The sequence below is a fragment of the Bos indicus genome, chromosome 16, assembly GCF_029378745.1.
Source record: "Bos indicus isolate NIAB-ARS_2022 breed Sahiwal x Tharparkar chromosome 16, NIAB-ARS_B.indTharparkar_mat_pri_1.0, whole genome shotgun sequence".
Taxonomy (NCBI): domain Eukaryota; kingdom Metazoa; phylum Chordata; class Mammalia; order Artiodactyla; family Bovidae; genus Bos; species Bos indicus.
In genome coordinates this window covers 3,176,437-3,201,954 of record NC_091775.1, presented here as the reverse complement: position 1 = coordinate 3,201,954, position 25,518 = coordinate 3,176,437, and the positions used below count along the sequence as shown (strand labels likewise).

The following is a 25,518-nucleotide window of genomic DNA, read 5'->3' as shown; positions in this document are numbered from 1 at the left end:
CAGATCATTTCCAAGTTTTTCTGATACAATCAGTGCTGCCACAAACACTGGGGCGCATGACCCACTGTGTACATGCATGAGAATTTTTTCTGATTGAATGAATATACCGAGAAGTGGACCTTCTCCACTAGTAGCAGAATCCAAGGATCTCTCTCTCTTCAACTTAAGAGAATATGCTAAGTTGTTCTATAAAGTAGCTGCAACATTTTACGCTCCTACCAGCGGTATAGTAAGAGCTCCATTGTTCTAAATCTTCTTCAAAGTGAGGTATTGACAGACTTAATTTTTGTCAATGCAGTGGGTGGAAGATGGTATTTCATTATGACTGTAATTTGTATTTTTCTTATTGCAAGTTGAGCATCCTTACACACGTGTATTGGTCGTCTGTGTCTTCTCATCTGGGCAATGCCTGTTCATGTCTCTTGCCCATTTTTTTCTCTTAGATTGTTTACCTTTTTCTTGTTGATTTGTAAGAAATCTTTGTATATTTTAGATACTAATCCTTTGTCAGTCATTTAGTGTAGAATGTATCTTCTAGTAGTTTGAGATTTTCTTTTTTTTTGTGAGACAAGTATTTTTGCAGTAGTTTTAGGTTCGCAGCAAAATTGAGAGGAAGATAGAGATTTCCCATGTAACTCCTGCCCTGTGACATGCCCGGCCTCTCCCGTTAGAGAGGGACATTCCCCATCAGGAGGTTTGTCTTCTTACTCTTTTCTTGGTGTCTTTAAAAGAAATGATTTCAAACTTAACAAAGTTTCCAACAAAGAGTTCCTGTTTGTTGGAGTTCCAGTTTGTTGGTGAGTTCCTTCACCTAGAAATATCAGGTCTCAATGTTTTACCACATTTGTTTTATAACTTTATCTATTCAGTTCAGTTCAGTTCAGTTGCTCAGTCGTGTCCGACTCTTTGTAACCCCATGAACCTCAGCACACCAGGCCTCCCTGTCCATCACCAACTCCCGAAGTTCACCCAGACTCACGTCCATTGCGTCGGTGTTGCCATCCAACCATCTCATCCTCTGTCGTCCCCTTCTCCTCCTGCCTTCAATCTTTCCCAGCATCAGGGTCTTTTCAGATGAGTCAGCTCTTCACATCAGGTGGCCAAAGTATTAGAGTTTTAGCTTTAGCATCAGTCCTTCCAAAGAACACCCAGGACTGATCTCCTTTAGGATGGACTGGTTGGATCTCCTTGCAGTCCAAGGGACTCTCAAGAGTCTTCTCCAACACCACAGTCCAAAAGCATCAATTCTTTGGGGGTCAGCTTTCTTTATAGTCCAACTCTCACATCCATACATGACTACTGGAAAAATCATAGCCTTGACTAGACAGACTTTAGTTAGCAAAGTAAGACAATATACAGCCTTGACGAACTCCTTTTCCTATTTGGAACTAGTCTGTTGTTCCATGTTCAGTTCTAACTGTTGCTTCCTGACCTGCACACAGATGTTTTTCTGGAACTCTCTGCTTTTTTGACAATCCATTGGATGTTGGCAATTTGATCTCTGGTTCCTCTGCCTTTTCTAAAACCAGCTTTAACATTTGAAGTTCACAACTCATGTGCTGTTGAAGCCTGGCTTGGAGAATTTTGAGCATTACTTTTCTAGCGTGTGAGATGACTGCAATTGTGCGGTAGTTTGAGCATTCTTTGGCATTGCCTTTCTTTGGGATTGGAACGAAAACTGACCTCTTCCAGTCCTGTGGCCAATGCTGAGTTTTCCAAATTTGCTGGCATATTGAGTGCAGCACTTTCACAGCATCGTCTTTAAGGGTTTGAAATAGCTCAACCGGAATTCCATCACCTCCACTAGCTTTGTTCGTATATTACTGTTTCTCAAACTAAACTGTAGACATTATGACCTTTTACTCCCTCCCCAAAACTTTATTATGTATTTTCTTAGACTAAAGATATAAAGGCAGGAGTCCCCAACCACCTGTTAGCAACCAGGCTGCACAGTAAAAGCTGAGTGGTGGGCAGTTGAAGAAATCATCTGCATTTACAGCCGCTCCCACTGCTCTCCCATCACCCCTAGGTGGGACCGTCTAGTTGCAGGAGAACGAGCTCAGGGCTCCTACTGATTCTGCAGTATGGTGAGCTGATAATTATTCCATTGTATATCACAATGTGGTAATAATAGAAATAAAGGGCACAATAAGTATAATGCTCTTGCCTCATCCTAAAACCACTCCCCTCCCTCCCCAGTCTTCTACAAAAGTGGTCCCTGGTGCCAAAAAGGCCGGGACCACTGCATAGAGACACGCACAGCACAACGACAGGAGTCGGACGTTTATAAAATTGAGGTTAAATTCACATAATGCAAAATTTACTGTTTTAAAATGAACAATGGCTTAGAACGTTCATAATGCTGTGAAACCACTACCTCTATTTAATTTCAAAACATTTTCATCGCCCCAAAATAAACCTCAGCGCCCAGTGGCCAGTTATTCCCCACCCCGCTCCTAACAACAATTTATGTGCTTTCTGTTTCAGTGAATTTACCTCCGGATTTTTCATATGAATGGGATCATTTAGTATGTGATGTTTTGTGACTGACTTCTTTCACTTACCATAAGGTTTTCAAGGTTCATCCACGCTGTAGCATGTATCTGTATCTTTTATGACTGAATAGTAGTCCGTTGTATGTGAGTGAAGTGAAAGTCGCTCAGTCATGTCTGACTCTTTGCAACCCCATGGACTATACAGTCCATGGAATTCTCCAGGCCAGAATACTGAAGTGGGTAGCCGTTCCCTTCTCCAGGGGGTCTTCCTGACCTAGGGATCGAACCCATGTCTCCCGCTTTGCAGGTGGATTCTTTACCAACTGAGCTACTAGGGAAGCCCATTGTATGGATATACCACAATTTTTTTATTCATTCATTCATTCACTGAAGGACATTTGGATAGTGGCACCCTGAATATTCACATGCAAATAGTTGAGTGCCTGTTTTCAGTTCTTTTGGGTACATGCCTAGGAGCGAAATTGCTGGGACATACGGTAATGGCTGCAGCATCTTCCTACCACCTATGTATGAGAGTTGTAATTTCTCATATCCTTGTCAACTCTCCTTATTCCACTCCAAGTTTTTTAATAGCCATCTGGTGGGTGTAGTATCTCATTGCGGATTTGATTTGCGTTTTCCCTTAATGATTAGTGATGCTAAACCATCTTTTCAAATATCTATTTCCCTTTTGTGTATCTTCTTTGGAGAAATGTCTATTCAAGCCATTTTAACCAGATCGTTTGTTGGTTTTTTTTGTTATAAGACTTTATATATTCTGAATACTAGACTGTTATCAGATATATGATTTGCCAATATTTTTTCCCCATTCTGTAGGTTGCCTTTTCACTTTCTTTATGATACCCTTCAACATCACAAAAGTTTTCAGAAAGTTGATTATGACATATCTTGGCATAGCTTTCTTTAGGTTTATTCTGTTGGAATTCATTCAGCTTCTTAAATCTGTAGATTAGTTGCTGTTGTTGTTCAGTCACTAAGTACTGTTTTAACTCTCTGCAACCCTACAGACTGCAGCACTGCCAGGCTTCCCTGTCTTTCACCATCTCCCAGAGTTTACTCAAATTCATGTCCATTGAGTCGGTAATGCTTATTCTAATCATCTCTTCCTCTGCCACCCTCTTCTCTTCCTGCCCTCAATCTTTCCCAGCATCAGGGTCTTTTCTAATGAGTTGGCTCTTCACATCAGGTAGCCAAAGTATTGGAGCTTCAGCTTCAGCATCAGTCCTTCCAGTGAATATTCAGGGTTGATTTCCTTTAGGATGGACTGGTTTGATTTCCTTAATGTCCAAGGGAGTCTCAAGAGTCTTCTCCAACACCACAGTTCAAAAGCATCAGTTCTTCGGTGCTCAGCCTTCTTTATGGTCCAACTCTTGCATCTGTTCACGACTACTGGAAAAACCACAGCTTTGACTGTATGGATCTTTGTCAGCAAAATGATGTCTTTGCTTTTTAATAAGCTGTCTACATTTGTCATAGCTTTCCTTCCAGGAAGCAACAGTCTTAATTTCATGGCTGCAGTCAATGTCCATGGTGGTTTTGAAGCCCAAGAATGTAAAATCTGTCACTGTTTCCACTTTTTCCCCTTCTATTTGCCATGAAGTGATGGGACCAGATGGCATGATCTGATTTTTGAATATTGAGTTTTAACCAGCTTTTTCACCTTCTTCTTTCACCCTCATCAAGAGGCTCTTTAGTTCCTCTTCGCTTTCTGCCATTAGAGTGGTATCATCTGCGTATCTGAGGTTGTTGATGTTTCTCCCACCAGTCTTGATCCCAGCTTGTGATTCATCCAGTCTGGCATTTAGCATGTTGTACTTTGCATATAAGTTAAATAAACAGGTTAACAATATACAGCCTTGTCATACTCCTTTCCCAATTTTGAACTAGTCAGTTGTTCCATGTCCAGTTTTAACCATTGCTTCTTGACCCTCATACAGGTTTCTCAGGAGACAAGAAAGGTGGTCTGATATTCCCATCTCTTTAAGAATTTTCCACAGTTTGTTATGATCCACACAGTCAAAGGCTTTTGCTTAGTCAATGAAGCAGAAATAGATGTTTTTCTAGAATTCCCTTGCTTTCTCTATGATCCAGTGAATGTTGGCAATTTGATCTCTGGTTCCTTCGTCTTTTCTAAGCCCAGCTTGTACATCTGAGAGGTCTTGGTTCACATACTGCTGAAGCTTAGCTTGAAAGATTTTGAGCATAACCTTACTAGCATGTGAAATGAATGCAATCATCCAGTAGTTTTTGCACTCCCCTTGTTTGAGATTGGAATGAAAACTGACTTTTCTAGTTCTGTAGGTTGGTGCCTTTTGTCAAATTTGGGACATTGTCAGTCATTATTGCTCCAAATACCCTTTTTAGCCTGACTTCATCTTCCTCTGCTTTCAGTTCAGTTCAGTCGCTCAGTCGTGTCCGACTCTTTGCGACCCCATGAATCGCAGCACACCAGGCCTCCCTGTCCATCACCAACTCCCAGAGTTCACTCAGACTCACGTCCATCGAGTCAGTGATGCCATTCAGCCATCTCATCCTCTGTCGTCCCCTTCTCCTCCTGCCCCCGATCCCTCCCAGCACCAGAGTCTTTTCCAATGAGTCAACTCTTCGCATGAGGTGGCCAAAGTACTGGAGTTTCAGCTTTAGCATCATTCCTTCCAAAGAAATCCCAGGGCTGATCTCCTTCAGAATGGACTGGTTGGATCTCCTTGCAGTCCAAGGGACTCTCAAGAGTCTTCTCCAACACCACAGTTCAAAAGCATCAATTCTTCAGCGCTCAGCCTTCTTCACAGTCCAACTCTCACATCCATACTTTAGGGACTCTAATTACATACGTGTTAGACCTTATAATCCATTAAGACTCTGAGACTTTTTTTTATTGTTTTCTCAGTATTGTTTGTTTTGGATGATATATTCTTCTATCTCCAAGGACATCGATTCTTTCCTCTGTTTTCTTCATTCTGCTGTCAAGCCCATCTAAATAAATTTTTTATTTTGTTGTTGAATTTTTTCAATTCTAAAATTTACACTTGATTTTTCTGTATATATTGTACCATTTCTGTAGAGAATTGAAAGTGTTTCATTTGTTTCAAACATGTCTCATTGATCCTTGAAGCGCTTTGTGGAAGTTACTCTGAAATCCTGGTCAGATGATTTTAGTATGTGTGTCAACTTGGTGCTGGCCTCTGTTAGTTTTTTCTCGCCTGAGTTATGAGGCTCTGGATGCTATTTAAGTCTTCTATTTTAGCGGGCCTGCTCCACACTGGTGGGAAAGAGGAGGGCCAACTCTCTGCCGTCTGGTGCGAATAGAAGCCCAGGGTCCCACTGGGCCTCCACTGCCGCCCTGGTAGGTGTACACGCTTTACTGTTGCTGGGCTGTGGGGAGTGAGGCCCCCAGCTGGCCTTCACCCCAGCTGGGGTGGGGGCTTCTGACACATGGAAGCGGAAGTCCAAGCTTTCATGTGCCTTTGTGTGGCGGGTGGAGTATGCCGTTTGGCAGAGTAGGGCCGTTACTGTCAAAAGTCTTCTGTCTTGCTATACTATGCTATGCTAAGCTAAGTCACTTCAGTCGTGTCCGACTCTGTGCGACCCCATAGACGGCAGCCCACCAGGCTCCCCCGTCCCTGGGATTCTCCAGGCAAGAACACTGGAGTGGGCTGCCATTTCCTTCTCCAGTGCATGAAAGTGAAAAGTCAAAGTGAAGTCACTAGGTCATGTCCGACTCTAGACTGTTCCTTTTCCTTTTCTTAGTCCTTTGGCTTTTTAGCCAGCTTTTTGGGGTCTGATTGCAGGTTATGGCTTCTCTAGCACCCAGTCCAGGATTTACCAACTGAAAAGAAAACTCAGAGCACTCACCACATGTCATTCCTTGCTTCTCTCCACCTCTCAGAGTCTTTTTATGCTTGCTTTATTTATAACATCCTGGAGAAGGAAATGGCAACCCACTCCAGTATTCTTGCCTGGAGAATCCCATGGACAGAGGAGCCTGGCGAGCTACAGTCCATGGGGTCGCAGAGTTGGACACGACTGAGCACAAATGTGACTTCCAGGGTTTGGGCTACACTTAACTGAAGAGGCCGGGAGGAGCACCTCTATCCCGTCTCATCCTCAGCGCCATTTGGAACAGTCTGTCCTTTCTCTTCTTATCCGCAGTGCTAACTCTCATCATACATCAATTTCTAAACATACGTGGGTGTTTTAAAATGTACACAGGATTTGTTTTAATCAAGTATGTTAAGGTGACAGACATGGAGACAACTGCCTTTGAAAGAAGAGTTTATTGCCTACAGTTCCCAAGAGGAATGGGCGCATCATGCCATGCTCGGCCACGTGGAGAAGTATCAGAATCAGGCAGGAGGCGGGAGTGGAACAAAGCATGGTCTCATGCCTTTAGTGTGATGTTTGCAGGAAGGAATTGGTCAGGCAAGGTAAGCATTTTAGGATTAGCTCGTTTGAATAACTTCAGTGGGCCTGGGCTATAGTATAGGGTGATTCCTAGTTGTCCATTATCGGAGTCGGGGCTGATTCACAGCAGGAGAAAAATTAGCTTGGTGCGTGAGAGGTGGTTAGGGATTGGTGGGTTTGGATTGGTTGGTTTGCATATGAAACGGCATGCTTTACAGTCTCTCCTGGATTAGCAAGGCCCCAAGATGTCAAAGCATCATAAAATACAGGAAATAAACATCTATGATTAATACAATGGAGTCTTTATTCTGATAATTCGCTGGCCTGTGCTGAGAGCAGAATGTCTTAACTCCCTTAGCATACCTTCCCCACCTTGTTTTTAAATGGTGTCTTTACTTGTCCCTTTGTTCTTCTATATAAGTTTTAGAATAAGTTTATCAAGTTCCATGAAAAATGTAGATTGGAATTTTGATTGAAATTGTATTGACTTAATAAATTAATTTGGACAAAGCTGGATCTTCAGTCTGCTGAGTCTTCCTGTTCGTGTTCTTTACATTTATTGAAATTTTCTTTAATGTCCTTCAGTAAGATTTTATTATTTTCTCAGTGAAGGTCAGGCTCTGCTTTTGTTAGCTTTATTAGGTAGCTGTGTTAGGTGCTGTACTATGCTTAGTCATTCAGTCGTGTCCGACTCTTTGTGATTAGTATTGGGAATAGCATCTTTTTAAAATTATGTTTTAAATGGTTAGTTGCTTGTAGATAGAAATGCAGTTGACTTTGGTATATTGGTTTTCTAACAATGAACTTTTTGCAATCATAATCATTTTTCTGTAAATCTCTTTAGTTCGTTTTGATTACCTTTAATTTCTTTTTGTTTTATGGTGCTGCCTAAGACCTCTTTATTACAATATTAAGTCAGAGGGATAATAGTAAGAATTCTTACTTGATTCTGATCAAAAGAAAATGTTTATGATGTTTTCCTTTTGAGTATGATTTTTGGTGTCAGAAGAAACCTTTTAACAAGTTGAGGAAATTCCCATTCTATTCCTGGTTTGCTGAGAATTGTTTTAAAAATCGAGAATGCAAATGATCACAGAGTTTTTAACCTTTCTTTTGTTAATGTGATGCAGATTATTAAATTAATTCAAAATCATTACTCAGGTTAAAAGAACACAATGTTTTAGATGAGAGCTTTATTAAAATCAAAGTTGAAGTAAAAACAATAAAGTAAGAGTCTGAGATTATTGTAAAATCTTTTATTAACTTAATCATTTTAGTCAATAAAGGGATTTGGGCTAACTCAATTTTAAAGAGTTCTAAACCAAAAGGTTTTCTTCTTTAAGCAGGGTCACAAACTGCCAGTTTGCCAAGTCATTGGTAAAAAGTCTGGTTCTACATGTAGGCCTTTTCCAAAAAATTGCTTTAGTGAGTTAGTGAATCACTAATTGCATTAGTGATTAGGAGAGAATTTCGTCCCCACCCCCAGGAGCTTCACTGCCTCTAGACTCCCCAGAGTCCAACAGTTAGAAGTCACGGGAGGATAAGAGGAAAAAAGGGTGGGAAACCCAGCGTGTGGCACCCCTTTGATTGCCTGTAATTGTGGGTGTCAGCCTATGACCTTTTTGGCTAGGTTTGGGTCTGCATTGTAAAATACACTTCTTGTGGAAATGCAAACAAACTTGCATTTCTTTATGGGCAAGTATGAATGGCTTTAGTCAGGGTAGATTATTTTCAAAAGCGAGTACATTTTTGGATGAGTGATGATTTAATGAGGATACAAAATGATTACTGTGCTTTCTGGCTCTAGAAAACAGCCCAGTGTTTTAGAGTTAGCCATAACAGAGTATGACATAATACCGCATACACAATCCACTTTCACATTCAATATGATATCTATATATATACACATACACACACGCACACACACATATATATAAGTAGCATCACCGACTCGATGGCATCACCAACTTGATGGACATGAGTTTGAGAAAGTTGGTGGTGGACAGGGAGGCCTAGCATGCTGCAGTCCATGGGGTCGTAGAGAGTCAGACACGACTGAGCAACTAAACTGAATTGATAGATAAGTAGGCCAGAATTAGCACAAAATAGTCTACCTGGAAAAAGCTTATTAAAAAGCCAATTTATCTGAAATATTTAAGAAGAGATCTGATGGTTACAAGTGTTACTTCTTCAGGAAATTAGTTGATGATTGGATTATTTATCAATTAATGATATCAGTTTTCAGAAATATTTTTGATGTATTTGTAATAATGAATTTCCCCAACAATATGATTCCAAGACTAAAGACCAGGAAACATAGGCATCGAAGCCAGAATATCTGAATTTAAATTACAGCTATTCCTTTCACTAATTGTGTAATTTGGGGTAAATAATTTAGCCCATAAGTCTCTATTTCTTCACCTATAAAATGGTGACGATTAGCTCTTAGAGTTGTTAGAAAGATTAAACGAACCGAGGCACGTTCAGTGCCCAAGATATTAAACGTTCGAGCACAGTATTTCTAATTCCAGTAAAGCAGCACCATCATTATGCAGTACAGCGTGGTATGAGGAGGGGGGACTCTGAGGCCACACCGCCTGGTTGGCCGCTGGCTCCACCATCTCTCCAGCTGTGTGACCATGGGTATACTACTTAAACCATACGTACTTCAGTTTTCTCATCTGCAAAGTGGGCATTATAAAAGCATCTTCCTCATAGGGTGGTAGGATTAAGTGAGTTTATTTCTGGGAAATGCTTAGAACGGGGACTAGCACACGGGAAACGCTATGTAAGCGTTAGCTGGTATTGCAGTGAGACACTCATGGTTTATTGCACTGGTATATCTCAGAACTACTACATTTATATCTAGAGTTGATCAGTAATATGTGGATGAGTGTGTTTTTCTGATTTCGGTGCTAGGGGGGTACAGAAGAGGGTGGAGCAGCAGAGGAGGTCATGCATTCCCTCAGTATCAGCTGCAAATGCTCTGCAAAAGCAGCTGCCTTTGCAGAATCTAGCTCCGGGCGTAGGGAGAAAGGAGCAGAGATATTCCATTTCCCCAAGGGTGCCGTTTACCCTCACTAAGCCATGGCTTTAATGAGCACCAATATTTTTTAGTTCCATTGTAAATGGTGCTTACAGTGAAAATCATATTACAGCAACATTAAAGGAATTGTTCAAAGATAAAAAATAAATCAACTACAAACATGCAAAAACTGATTTAATTTTTTCAATTTCTCTCGTTTTTGTTTATGTGCACAGGCAGTATGTGTTTACACCGCTGTCGTCAATGTGCACACAGCATTTTGTACTTTACTGTGTTTAACTTTAGCTGATAACTCTTTCCCTGTTATATAGTCTTTATTATTATTATTATTGATGGCTGCAGAGTCATGTTGATAAGCATAATTACTCTTTTTTTGAAAATCAAAATGTTCACCTTTTACATACTGTAGGAGAACTCTAGGAATACAAGTAAGGGCAATAAATTATAGAAGAAAAAGAAATCAAAGACCTACACCTTCTATGACAGGAGGAAAGATAGGAGGGGAGTGTGTGATTGCCTGAGAACTGTGAAATCCTATAATTTGATTTTGCAACAGATTTCTTCCCCAATGCTTTACTTAACGTATCTATTTTTAAATGTAAGAGAATTAAAAAGAACTTGCATGTGATGGGTACACAGAGGTTCATTATACTATTGTCTACTTTTGTATATGTTTGAAACTTCTGTAATTAAAAAAGGTTTAAAGAAAAGAATGTGCTTATAAAAGATTTTTCCAACCCCCTTGGAAATAGTTTGAGTGTCTCTTGGTGAGCAGGCCCCCGCAGCCCACACGTGGGAGTTTTCAAAGTCCTTCTACCTCCAGAGCCTTGCTTTCTTCCTCCAGGAAATTGATGTAGTGCAGGTACCTAACTCTTCCTGTAGGGATGTCCTCGCTGGAAACAGTGCTCCCTCAGACGTGAAACTCTTGTGCCAGGCACAGCTCCTACCATCTGCAGAGACCCTGCCCGGATACCACTACACCGCTGCTGAGAACATCTTGTTTAAGAACGTGGGTTAGAGTGGGTAGAGCGGAACGGTGGAGGCCACAACGGCCTCACTGTTGGCGGTCTCTGCCGGGAGTGGGTGACCCCCAGTAGACGGTCGCAGAGCAGGCCAGGCCCTTCCCACTCACGCTGGGCTGAGGCCATCACGCCTGCTGACACAGCACCGCCTGAAGGTGGCTGTCCAGTCACTAAGCTGTGTGTTCTGTTGGGTGTCCTGACGACACACTTGCTGAGACCAGGGCTCTCCTGCCTCCTGCTCGTTCTGTGACTCACACGCGGGCCCAGTGGCTCCTTCTCCTGCCCCCACCACCGCCTCCGTCACCCTCGAGTCAGCCCATCTCGCTCCCAGTCTCGGAACGCCTCCTTTGGACTTCCCTTCTGGATCCTGTTTTGATTGCTCTGTGCAGGTATGGGTCAGTCCTCCCCTCGCTGAGGCAAGTCCGGTCTTGCTCTTGGCGCCTGAGCCCCTGACCCTTAGCCGACAGCCTCCTGAGGCCTCTAGCAGCACAGCAGCTGTCGGAGGCTCCTGTTGTGTTCAGGTGTGCTGGGCTCCTGGGAGGGGGACAAATATCTACCCCCAGTGGTAGAAAATATGGCTTGATTAAAGAGAAACAGAAAATCCAGCCATCCTGCTGTACACTTTAAATCTATACAGCGATGTATGTCAATTATTTCAATAAAACTGGGTCGGGGGGGAAAGAAATAGAAGACAGCTCTGTGAGATCCAGCAGATGGTCTGGCTGGGGAGAAGGAAGTCAGTGCAGAATACACACAAAATCCCCACACTCGGTGATTAGCTGTTTAGGACAAGGATGGTGTGGTGGTCTCTTTGAAAATCCTCACTGCCAGCATGGGGACTGGTACTCTGCAGAACAGTACAAAGTTTGTTGAACAAATAAATAAAACTTCAGGTCAATAAGGTCAGGTATAGAATATGTACATGAGGGTCAAAGAAATATAGACCAGATGAGTGATCTGAGTGGATAAGGGCAGTGAAGAAGACTTCTTGTAGGAGGGAAAAGAGGAGTTTGGTGTAGAGTTCCATTGATAATACTGAGTGACCTTAGACAACTTACTTAACCTTTCTGTGCCTCAAATATGCGATCTCTAACATGGAGCAATGAGTGTCTACAAGTGCGGGCAAGGTGGTCGAGGAGGCTCAGTGCATTCACGGGAAATGAGACCCAGAACTTGATAAACGGCGGTCAGCAACACCATCTGACACCGCATCGTCACCTTTCTGGGGCTCACCCCCTGGACACTGCAGACATTTGAGGATGATGAGGCCTGAATCTTAAGTATGAGTGGACAGTCAAGGGAAACCAGACATATGAGGAGAAACGACAGCATGAAATTAATGTTATCATTCTCACAATCACATGACTAATGTTTACTGAATGCTTACCGTGTGCCAGATGTTTTCATCACTTCATACAGTTTAAATCATTTAATCTTTACAACTCTATTTCACAGAGAGGGGACAAAGGCCTAAAGGGCCTTTTGACTTTATTGACAATATACCAGTATGAAAGAAATTTGGGGGAAAAGGAAAAACAGAAATGCCATGATTATCTCTCCTTCTACCCCTCTTACAGAACATTTTCATTTTCCTAAATTATTTTCTAATCCATGTTCATTGCCAACTGGTCTTTTAAAATAACTTTATTCTTTGTATAAAAATGATGCGGGCTCATTAAAAAAAGTTTCAAGCAATAAAGAGTACAAATAAAAGAGAAAAAAAGAGCTGATGTTTAAGAACAGCATGCTGCTGGCATCACGTGACCCTCGTCACCGGCGTGTCTACTGTTCGTGTTGAGTCACTGAAGTAAAATATTACACTACAGAACTTGGATGTTTTTCCTAATTGTTGAATAAAGAAAGGTTAACTGAAAGTTTTTGTTATGAGGTACTAAACTACCCCATGGGCTTCCCAGATGGCACAGGGGTAAACAACCCCCCTGGCAATGCAGGAGATGCAAGAAGCGTGGTTTCAGTCCCTGGGTCAGGAAGATGCCCTGGGGTAGGAAATGGCAACCTGCTCCAGTATTCTTGCCCGGAAAATTTCATGGACAGAGGGGCCTGGCGGGCTACAGTCCATGGGGTCGCAAAGAGTCAGACACGACTGAGCGACTGAGCACACACGCATACACACACACACACACACACACACAAACTACCTGATATACCAAAAACGTATCAGTTCTCAGATTATGTGACTTTTCCTAGAAAAAAAATTCTTTGTATAAAATATTGGAAACTATAAATTCTTGATATTTGTTTCTGTTCGTTAGAGATGCAAGACTTCCACCAGTAAACCAAAAGCCGTAGAAATCTTCTGTTCGGATTCTAAGCGTACTGAAGGAAGAAGGTAATGCTTTTCTTAACATATGAGAAGATATGTATGTACATAAGATATGAGTCTTATGCAACTCCTGGAAAAAAACTCATTATTCAGATTTCTGTGAAGGGTTTGAGTCTGAAAGGAATGTGTGGAGAAAGGAGAAAGATTGGTGATCTCTCACAATTTCGAAGTCTAAGGAGCCTTACAGACTCTGCACTTCACTACTCATATTTAGAGATAAGGAAATGGGCCGGAGAAGCTGAGGAGGATAGCATAAATTACAGTAAGCTGAGACCAGAACCCAAGTCACTTAGAAACATTGGTAGTCATTTAGAAACCTTTATTCCTATTGGTAGGGAAGGGAAAAGAAAAGGAAAAAAAAAAAAGAAAAGAGCAAGGAGCTGAAAGAAGAGCTCAAAACAGGATGTTTTATGGGTCAAAACAGTAAAGCCTTCTGGTATACTTCCTAACTTCTGAATAAATTTTGGCCGATTGCCAGGATTTGACTAGCAGATCAGAAATTCCCCTTTTTCCTTTGGCAATGTAAAATAAGCAGATTTCAAAAGTAGTTCCCATCTCCTCCCTGAAAAATCAGTGCTCATACCTGTGGAGAAAAGGGAGAGGGCCAATGCACAGATGCCCCCATCAGCGAGTGCCCATCCCCAGCGGGCACCAGGGGACTGTAAGGCCCTGAGCCTGGCCTTGCACCACCATCGGAAGACGGCACACACGGTGTGATAAATACACGTTCTGTGGGATTTTAGAGCTCTCACACGTTGATGATATCCTGTTAATATTACTCTTTGAAATTAGCTTAGGTTTTAAATGAGCAGAGGGTTGCTTCCTGAAGTCTCACCATGGTTGCTCCCTCGGGCCTGAAGCCCCAAGCATTTTAAGGGGTCCTCAAGCAGCAGTTGTACAGAACCCTAAAGGCCCCTACTGTTTTCACAGATGTGCTGCAAGAACATCAAACATCAGATGCAAAGCACTGAGGAACCTCAAAGAGAAAGCCTGCTGCAGAGTGAACAGGAGAGCTGGGGACAGTGACCTAGAAACGTTTCCAATGGGCTTGACGCTTGCTGTGTTTGGCATCCTCGTTATTGTGATATTTGTCTACATAACTATGGAAAGCAAGTCACTCTTTGGTTAAGTGCTTTAGAAGCAGAGTGATGAGCACGTGCCTGAGTACTGCTGCGAGCCCTCTGCTTCAGGAGGGAGCAGAGGCTCCTCTCAAGGTGGAGACCCAGCCCCACAGCCGGGTAGCCTTCCCGTGCCCTGTGCTGAGCTGAAGGGTCTGAGGCCAGGCTCCAGACAGGTGGCAGGGATGAGGGAGCGAGCCAGGCATTTGTGTCAAAGAGCTTGATAGTAGGAAGTTCCCCGAGTCAGGTTGGCCATCATTAAAAGTACTTTCACGTTTGTGCAGACCTCTAAGAAGGAAACTGTGCCTGGAGTTGTTCTTTCTAACTATGGTGATAAGCTGTGGATCACATTTTATTCATTCTTCAAATTGGGTAGTCGACTATGGGAAAGGCCACACAGGTGATGAACAAAAAAAGGGACCGTATCTGCTTTGGCAAACCCAAAGAACTAGCCACCATCACCAGTAATGACAAGAAAAGCACTCAGAACAAGATTACGTTTTCACCACCGAGCTTAGAAAGGTTTGGAAGGATTAAGACCTGGTGAGGAGTGTAGTGATCACGGCCCTGGGAGTGGGCAGGGCTGGGCAAGCACCTGAGCGCCTCTGTTCATTGGCTTTGTGAGCTCAGGGGAGGTAGTTGTCTTCTCTGAGCTTCAGTTCAACTTCTGAAAACAGGGATAAAATAGACGCTTAGGGTGACAGAGGATGAGGTGGTTGGATGGCATCACCAGTGGACACGGGTTTGAGCAAGTTCCAGGAGTTGGTGATGGACAGGGAAGCCTGGACTGCTGCAGTCCATGGAGTCACAAACAGTCGGACACAACTGAGCAACTGAACTGAACTGAACTGAAACTCTTAGGGTAATGAAGAATTTGAAGAAATTGCACATATAAAGTGTTGATATAATACTTATTGTTGTTCACAGCTAACTGGTAGAAGCCCTCAGTAAATGTTCAATAAATGCTTAAGCATTGTTACACTTTGGCATAATAGTTCAGCTTCTGGGAAGAGCCACTTCTAGACAGAGAGAAGTCTTAAGTACCAAGAAGTCAGCTGCAGCAATTTTCACGGCAGTCAAAAGGTAGAGCCAACTCAAATATCCAACAACAGGGGAAGGGCTTAGTCAGTTGAGGTTTATTTAGACTCTCAATAGATGACTGTGTAAGAATTAAAAATAGTTAAAAGTTTATCATAACATAAAATGCTTATTAAAAAAATTGTCAGCAGCTTTCTCCAGTACTCTTGCCTGGAAAATCCCATGGACGGAGGAGCCTGGTAGGCTGCTGTCCATGGGGTCGCTGAGGGTCGGACACGACTGAGCAGCTTCACTTTCACTTTTCCCTTTCATGCATTGGAGAAGGAAATGGCAACCCACTCCAGTGTTCTTGCCTGGAGAATCCCAGGGACGGGGGAGCCTGGTGGGTGCCCTCTATGGGGTCACACAGAGTCGGACACAACTGAAGTGACTTAGCAGCAGCAGCAGCAGCAATAAGCAGCTTTATTGAGATATAATTTACATGTCATACAGTTCACCTAACGTGTACAATTCGATGATTTTTAGAGTATGCATAGTTGAACAACCATCACCTATCCATATTTTAGAATATGCATAGGTATACAACCATTACCACAATCAATTTTAGAATATTTTCATCACCCCTAAAATGCTTTTTTTTTAAATGGTAAGCAAAAATGATGCAGATTCATTACTACTGTATTATCACAACTAAACAACACTGGAAGAAATATGTCAAAATGTTAATAGTACGTCAACAATGGGGCTCTGATTTTCTTTATTTCTACTATTCCATGTTTTTAAAGATTTCTATAAGCAGAGTGTGTTGGTTTGTGTCAATTCAGGAAAGTTTTAATTTAAAAAAATGTATACTGTATTACAGTTTGGCTGTAAGGAACATAAAACTCAGTAAAGCTGGCTTAAACAGCGATTTATTTTTATCTCTTAAAAAGAAATTTGGAGCATAAAGCATATAATACTATTAAATAACCAAATGTAATACGATCCTGACTCAAACCAACTGTAGAAAAAATTATGATCATGAAAATTTGAAACTGACTAGATATATGGCGATATTTAGAGATGCTTGATCTTACTGAGCATCAGCAGCTATTTTGTGACTACAAGTTAAAAAGCATAAGAGGAAGGCTAAGAGAATCGCAAAGATATTGGCCTGCTGTCTTTAAACTCCTGAAATTAGTTCTGAAACGCAGCCCATTGCATTAGTATTTTAAGGCAGAACTTAGGAACTCACCGCCTCCTATCCCCAGCTTGTGTTATGAATTTCATTCAGAACAGTAAGGCTTCCCAGGTGGCTCAGTGATAGAGAATCTGCCTGCCAATACAGGAGACCCAGAAGACGCAGGTTCAATCCCTGGGTCAGGAAAATCCCCTGGAGGAGGGCAACCCACTCCAGTATTCCTGCCTGGAGAATCCAATGGACGGAGGAGCCTGGCAGGCTATGGTCCATAGGGTCTCAAAGAGTTAGACATGACTGAAGCGACTTAGCATGCAGAACAGTAAGGGAGGCTAGGAGAGTGGGCATTTGAAATTTAGCAGCCTCTGTTAGACAAGGGAGTAGAGGATTGAGCATAAGAACAGGAGAAAGCAACCTTATAGTGATGGCCACTTGTTCAGTTGTCATAAGATAAAGCATAATAAATAAATAAATCTCTCCTAGAAAGCCTTCTTCAGTACTTTGAATCTTTGCCAATTATTTCTTGTAAATTAGAATCCTGGAATCAGTCTCTGGAGACTGAACAAGACCTCTAATTAGTGCCTCACCACTCAAGGTACGGTCTCCAAACAGCAGCATTGGCAGCTCAGGCCCTACCCCAAACTACCAAGCTGGAATTTGCATTTTAACAGGATTCCAGGATTCCTACACATAGTAAAGTTTGAGAAGCACTGCTGTGGTTCATGCCCATCAGGTGCTTATGTGGGAGGAACCCTAGCTCAAGCCTAAGCCAGGCTGACCCTAAGCGTGAGGCCAGAAGACCAGCAGGGCGGGTGCATCGGGGGCCTGTGCACACTGGGGACTGGCTACCTCCTCGAGAAAAATGCGTCTTAAAGGAAGAGACTCAGGGGGGCGAGTTTGATCTCGGGAAATGTGTCACTATGCATCCATCCGATAATTTATCATCTCCTGCACCCTCTCAATAGAAGGGCAAATAAAATCAATGTAAGATACAGTCCCCACTCTTAAGGGACTGGTAGGGGAGAAGGAGATGCCAGCAGACATTGCAATGTTTAAGTGACCTCCTTTTGACGGGAGGACAGGGAGTATAGAAGGCGACTTTCTCCAGCGTTGGGAGTAGACACAGGTAGCTTCCTGGAGCAAGTGGTATCACAGTTGAACCCAGCAGGAGTAGGATTCGATCAACAGAAGTGGGAGGAACGTGGGTGAGGCTAAAGGTGAAAGGGCCATCTCCAGGCCGAGGGCACAGTGTCTCTAGAGACTGGTAGGGGAGGCAGGGCGGGCGAGAAGCACCATGAGACTGAAGCGGGTGGTGAGGAATGGGGCTGGAAAGGAAGGCAGAGTTTGGATCATAGCGAGCCTCGGGGACCGTGTTAAGGTCTTTAATCCCAGGGCTAACGCAGAAGAAGACCCAAGAACAAACCATCCCTGCCTCCCCTGAGAACTGGGTAGAGAAAGGCTTCTAAAGAGGCATCAGACCGAAGGAGCCGTTTTCTCAGGCCCCTGAGAGACTTCGGGCACACAGGGCAGTTATTAGGGTGCTGGGCCCCGGCAGCGACAGGAGCAGGAAGCCCTGCCTCGGTGGGAGGGAGGGGGCACACTCTGACATGCACTTCCTGTGTCGCCCTCGGCGAGGGCACCACGCCCGCAAGGCTACAGGAGCAGGGGCAGGAGCGGGGAGGTCAGGGGATGCTCCCTGCTGTTGGTGTGCACACACGAGGCACCTTCGTGGAACTCCCTGTAGGCGAGGAAGGAGCTGCTGCAATTGGCCCAGCAAATAGGGTAGGGGTGACAGGGGGCCGTTGAAACCCCTATGCGTAGAGAACGCACACCTCTGCCATGTTCTTGAATCTTCATGATGTGACCCAAGTGTTTCACGATTGTCTCTGTGAGGCTCCCATTTCCCTGGCAATCCGGGGAGAGTGTGTATACGGAGGGGAGCTGTGTCCTCTAGGACTGCTGTCCTCTGTCTCCAGGAAACTGTTGCCACCAAACTGACCTCACGGAGCTGGTGCAGGGAAGGCTGTGTGTGCAGCAGGCTTTTATGGAAGTGTAGACATGATGAGGAATCTGAAATGTGGAGAGGAAAGAACTGGGCCTTACTTTGGTGCCCTTCCCAACTCTGAGTCATCTACCTGCCCAACCCCACTCTCAGCTACGCACCACCGCAGCAAAAGCTGTGATACTGATTGGCTTGACTTTAGGCCAAATTGAATTCTCAGGTGGAGCTCCCCACCCCCCACCACTAGTCTCACTGATAGGAAAGGAACTGGTGTAGAGATTTATTCTCTCATCAAGGGCAAACTCCAAGTCATCAGGGTGTTTTATTTTCCCAGTTCCAACTACTTGTCTGCCTCTCCTACAAATCCTGGAGCTCTTTGGGTTGGGGACTGTATCTTAATCGTCTCTGGATCTCTTCTTAAAAGTCCTGACTCATCCAGAACAAGCCCACTTCCTTTTCAAGCCATTTCCAACCCAAACAGACATTTGAAACTACAAAAGCAATACCCTAGATTTCACCTCCTACTTATCCCTGTGAGAAGTTCCTAAAATGAGCAAACTGCTGCTGAAAGGCATCATTATGCGTGTTATTCCTGAGCAGTCTGTCCTTCCCGGGCATGGGTAGTGCTCACGGGTAGTGACATGGATTAAATGTCACTTACCTCTGGGTGAGACCTGCCACCCAGAGTGACTGTTCTCCCTCTGGTCGCCAAGCAGTTAAGGGGAGCGCTGGCTGGTGACACAGGATTCAGCTAATTTCATGTCCCAAGGGGCGTTGGATTTCGTGGGCATGTGTTCTGCATATGGGGCAACAAGTCCTATTCTATGACGTGTGCTGTTGAAATCTCTATGCAGCCAACGTTCAGGCTGGCAGATGGAAGAAATTCTTAAAGGTTCTATTTCTGGCTTTCAACATTCAAAGAAATACTGTGCTCCCACCTCTTAAAAATAATTGCTTAAGTACCAAGTTATATTCATTGCCACAGTCATAAATAAAGAAGGTGCTAGACCACATTGTTCACATCTAGGGTATTGATAATAATTCTTACATGCAAGAAAAGGGATTATTGATGTTTGGGAGGTCTTTCTTTTTGCTTCCCCCCCGCCCTTTCCTTCTGTCCTCAAACCCCACCACTACCCCCCAGCCAAGAAAAGCCTTGCTGATTAGAGTAACACGAAGAGGCTCATCTCTGAAGTAAAATTAAACGTTACTCTCTTCCAAATCAAGAAATAATTTCAAGACTAAAATAAGAAAGTGCCAAACCAATTTAGCATTTGATTCTGAGGAAGATTCCCCCTAGAATCTTGGATGGCAGAACATGAAAGGGAAGCCAATTAGCTTGTGTGAAGCCACGCTAACTCTGAGCAAGCTTGCTCCAGAAGAAATGTACCCAGTAAGAAGGTACGTGGAAGCCAAAGCAAGTGCCATCGGGGTGTCTTCCCGTTGGTGCACACAGACAGCTTCCTGCCCATTTCCTGCTGGCAAAGTTAGGTGAGTGCAGAGCAGGAAGAAATATGCAGAGGCGTTGCAGATACACAGGACCCAGCAGTGGTTCACGTTCACGGAAAAACGATGGCTCCCGCACAATTCTCATGTGTGGGTGTGACCTAAACACAACCCTGCCTAATGAATCACTCCCTGGAGAGCCAGCAGGGGCTATTCTAGGTACGCTGCAGGCGTGGACGAGGGTGCCTCGCCGTCTCCTGACAACGGGAGAACGCTGTGACAACTCCAGTTCCTAGAGAGCCATTGTCAAATTCTCTTCGGAGCTGAGGGATTAGCTAAAAATACCCTGAGGGGACAGGATGAATTTGCTTTGTTGTGGTTGCAACTAGGGTTTGTTGGCCTCTCTTCTGCTTTCCCCAAGACTGGTGTGGGGCAAGCAAGAAGGACACGTTCACAGCCTGCCTGAGTCAGGGGGGCTCTGCTGCCAGGAGGAGCACGTCTTTCTCCCTGATGCTGCTGGAACGTTGAAACTGGCCCGAGGGGGTTGGCACGGGGGACGGTGCTGAGATGGAACTCAGGGGATCAAGGCTCCAATCTCACCATGCCCCCGTGGGCATGGGACGCTTGCCTGGAGCCTCAGTTGCCTCCTCTGTAAAATGAGCAACAGACTTCTGAGTTGGAAACTACATTGATGAACCTTAAAGACAGTGTGCTAAGTAAAATAATCCATCCACAAAAGGGCGGGTGCTGTATGATTCCGCTTTTATGATTCCCTAGAATAGTCAGTCACATGCAGAAAACGAAGATCATGGCATCTGGTCCCATCACTTCATGGGAAATAGATGGGGAAACAGTGGAAACAGTGTCAGACTTTATTTTGGGGGGCTCCAAAATCACTGCAGATGGTGACGGCAGCCATGAAATTAAAAGACACTTACTCCTTGAAAGGAAAGTTATGACCAACCTAGACAGCATATTCAAAAGCAGAGACATTACTTTGCCAACAAAGTTTTGTCTAGTCAAGGCTATGGTTTTTCCTGTGGTCATGTATGGATGTGAGAGTGGGACTGTGAAGAAGGCTGAGCGCCGAAGAATTGATGCTTTTGAACTGTGGTGTTGGAGAAGACTCTTGAGAGTCCCTTGGACTGCAAGGAGATCCAATCAGTCCATTCTGAAGGAGATCAGCCCTGGGATTTCTTTGGAAGGACTGATGCTGAAGCTGAAACTCCAGTACTTTGGCCACCTCATGCGAAGAGTTGACTCATTGGAAAAGACTCTGATGCTGGGAGGGATTGGGGGCAGAAGGAGAAGGGGACGGGAGAGGATGAGATGGCTGGATGGTATCACTGACTCGATGGACGTGAGTCTGAGTGAACTCTGGGAGTTGATGATGGACAGGGAGGCCTGGCGTGCTGCGATTCATGGGGTCACAAAGAGTCAGACACGAATGAGCGACTGAACTGAACTGAACTGAACTGAGAATAGTCAGACTCAGAGAGACCAAACGCAGAATGGTGGTTGCCAGTTTCTGAGGGGTGGGGGAGTGGAGGGCTGTTGGTTGATGGGTTCTGAGTTTCAGTTTGGGAGGATAAGAGAAGTTTCAGAAATGGATGGGAGTAATGGTCACACAGCAGCATTTAGGATCACCGAACTGCATAGCTAAAAATGGTTAAAATGGTACATTTTATGTTATGTATGAAAGTGTTAATCGCTCAGTTGTGTCTGACTCTTTGCAATCCCACGGACTGTATCCCACTAGGCTCCTCTGTCCATGGGATTCTCCAGGCAAGAGTACCAGAGTGAGTTGCCATTGCCTTCTGCAGGGAATCATCCCAACCCACGGATCAAACCTGGGTCTCCCATATTGCTGGCAGATTCTTTACTGTCTGACCCACCAGGGAAGCTATGTGTTATGTATATTTGCCACAGTTTTAAAAAATAAAAAAGAAATGAAGCAATTATTCATAGCATTTGCTCACAGCATCAGGGGTCTCAAATTCAAACACCCATAGAAAGAAAGAAAGAAAGTGAAGTCGCTCAGTCGTGTCCGACTCTTTGTGACCACATGGACTGTAGCCCACCAGGCTCCTCTGTCCATGGGATTCTCCAGGCAAGAATACTGCAGTGGGTTGCCATTTCCTTCTCCAGGGGATCTTCCTGACCCAGGGATCGAACCCGGGTCTCCTCCATGGCAGGCAGACACTTTACCATCTGAGCCCCCAGGGAAGCCCAAACATCCATGGGCCCAGGCAAATTGTGTAAGTGAATGAGTGAGTCCTGTGACTTGCTCAGTACACATCGCCCCAGAGGGGGCAACAGCTCCCCAGCCCAGCCAGGACTCACCATGCAGGAAGGTGAGTCGGTTTTTCAAGAAGAGTGAAAATTCTGGATATTTGGGTGAAATCTCTGAATTCTTCAAATTGGCAACTAATTTAAGAAATGTTTTAAACCCTCAAAACTGTGAGACAAACAAAATACATCTACAGCTTCTATTCTGCTTGCAGACTTTTCCCCCCTGTGTAGGTGAGCCCTATGTACCATCTGGGTTCCTTTCTTCTGTGCATCCCAGCCCCACTACCTCCTCAATAACATTGTGGCCACGACAAGCTGTATCAGGGTAAGTCTCTTGACTTTCCACACCGTGTGCCCGTGGAAACCCAACCAGAATGTGCCAGAACAGGCAGGATATACTTCACCGATAACAAGCAGGTAAGCTGGAGTCAACATCGACGGCTCTAACAGAGTCCATCAGAGATGTGGGGGTACTTATATGCATAGTCTAGCTCCAAACTCCACTAACTCTTATGATTTTTTTTAACTTTCCTTAAAGGAGAAGGCAATGGCACCCCACACCAGTACTCTTGCCTGGAAAATCCCATGGGCGGAGGAGCCTGGAAGGCTGCAATCCATGGGGTCGCTAAGAGTCGGACACGACTGAGCGACTTCACTTTCACTTTTCATTTTCATGTTTTGGAGAAGGAAATGGCAACCCACTCCAGTGTTCTTGCCTGGAGAATCCCAGGAATGGGGTAGCCTGGTGGGCTGCCGTCTATGGGGTCACACAGAGTCGGACACGACTGATGTGACTTAGCAGCAGCAATGGAGGCCTAGTGAAATAGACCCTGACTCTCCCATCACACTTGATGCCTTGCATCTCTTGATTTCTGCTTTGAAACTAATCAACTCCCTTGCTACCTCTGGTGTCCATTCTCATTACCATATTCAGAAGTCAGATGATATCATGTATCTTTCTTAATTTTTGATGAGTGTGGAAAATACATCCCAGTGTATGAGACCCCAGGGTAAAGGGATTTTATGTTACCAGAGTAGTAACAGCTATCTAGATGCTGGAGGCTGCCTTACTATATTTCACTTATAAGCCCAATATGCAACTTGGCAAAAGAACATAGGCAGTTTTCTGCATTTGCTAGCAGCTTTATTTAAAGGTGGGATATTGCTTGCAAAAGTAGGCCATTTGGAGATGTGCAAGGAATACACCACTAATCACCTGCCAGCATCTTTCTTGCTTATACCAATTCTGGTAGCAAAAAGGAAAAATTGGGGCATTTCCTTAGGCCAGGCTTTCTACAATTAATTCTCAGTGACAGCACATACTTCCACTTGTGAGAAACCATCAAAAGGTTCTTTTTGAGGTGATATGTTCTCCCAAAGTGGGGAGGCAGAAGCATCGCTTAGATGAACAGATCTGCACTCTCGGCAAATCCTGCTGGTGATGGGAAGGTCGTGGCTCTGTATTCAATGAGTCTTTCTGCCTGCCTGCTCCTGTGGGCCACGGTGACCTTATGCTCAGTGATTCTTCATTCAGCTGGAAACTTCTTTCCAGATAACTTCAGTTTACCTCTTTGAGAGATAGCAACTTCCTTCCTAACAATGTGTCATTTTGTTGGCATTTATGAAGGGCTTACTGTGTACCAGACCCTGTACTAGGAGCTGAACTGTAATGATGCTCTAGCGGGGGAAGCAGAGGACTTGTCCAGAGTCTGTGTGAATGAATGCTCTTTGGTGCTCTGCCCTGAGCCCCTTCCCTGCTGTGTGGGTTCCTGTCACAGACTCATGGGTACCACTCTTTCCTGAGAGTTGCCTTCAGTTGATGGGGGCTGCTTCTCCTGATCAGTGAGACCCACCTGGGTAGCCCAGAGCCAAAGACCAATCTGGAAAAACAAAAGGCCAGCCCCTTGGCATCAAGGAGGGGAAGGGACACCTCTGTGGTACTGATTGTATTCCAGCGGTCTCCACGTCCCACCCATCCACCCTGAATCAGGCCAAGGCTTAGCTGTACCTGGGACCAGAGTCTCGTGTGGCCGCTTCCCCTTTATCCTGCTTCAGACCCATACAGGTTTTCTGAACAGCACTTCTGCAATAAGCCACAGGCTTCAGACTCCGATTCTAGGGAACCCAACATGTGACAGGGTTATGAAGATGATATTTAATGGGAATCTTCATGAAATGTTATACTTTTCTTTTGCCTTTTTAAGCAAAGAATCTGAGTATATAATTTTTCAGGAGAAAATATTTGCAAATCACATATCTGATAAGGGCTTAATATCCAAAATATATAAAGAACTCATAGAACTCGGTAGCAAAAAAACAAAATCAAATGCCTAAAAAATGGGCAGAGGGTTTGAATAGACATTTTTCTAAAGAAGACATACAGATGGCCAACAAACACATAAAAAGGTCTCAGCATGACTAATCATCACGGAAATACAAACCAAAACCACAATGAAATATAACGTCACACCTGTTAAAATGGCTATTATCAAAAAGACAAGCAATAACAAGCGTTGGTGAGGAGGTGGAGGAAAGGGAATCCTTGTGCATGTAAATAAGAGCAGCCACTATGGAAAATGATGTGGAGAGTCTTTAAAAAATTACTGATAATATAGAACTACCATATGATCCAGCAATCTACCTCTAGGTATTTATCTGAAGGAAACAAAAACATTAATTTGGAATTATACATGAAACCTCCTGGGTGTTCTTTGGAAGGAATGATGCTAAAGCTGAAACTCCAGTACTTGGACCACCTCACTCGAAGAGTTGACTCATTGGAAAAGACTCTGATGCTGGGAGGGATTGGGGGCAGGAGGAGAAGGGGACAATAGAGGATGAGATGGCTGGATGGCATCACTGACTCGATGGACATGAGTCTGAGTGACCACCGGGAGTTGGTGATGGACAGGGAGGCCTGGCGTGCTGCGATTCATGGGGTCGCAAAGAGTCGGACACGACTGAGCGACTGCACTGAACTGAACTGAACTGATACATGAAACCACTGTGTTCACTGAAGCATATTTTTACAACAGCCAAGATATGGAAACATCTTATGTGTCCGCTGGCGGATGACTGGATAAAGAGAGGAAAAAACGTGTATACACAGCACAGTG

The 25,518-nt window shown here is 44.1% G+C and overlaps 1 protein-coding gene across 1 annotated transcript in view; it reads left to right on the top strand.

The window, feature by feature from the left end:
• The window catches only part of LEMD1 (LEM domain containing 1), a 30,749-nt gene extending 15,248 nt beyond the window's left edge, over positions 1 to 15,501 (top strand). Inside the window, exons 5-6 of the mRNA XM_019976033.2 lie at positions 13,259 to 13,335; positions 14,260 to 15,501. Of these exons, the coding sequence (XP_019831592.2) occupies positions 13,259 to 13,335; positions 14,260 to 14,458 (276 nt within the window). The 3' untranslated portion in view covers positions 14,459 to 15,501. The remainder of the gene's footprint in view (positions 1 to 13,258; positions 13,336 to 14,259) is intronic.
• The last annotated feature ends 10,017 nt before the right edge of the window (positions 15,502 to 25,518 follow it).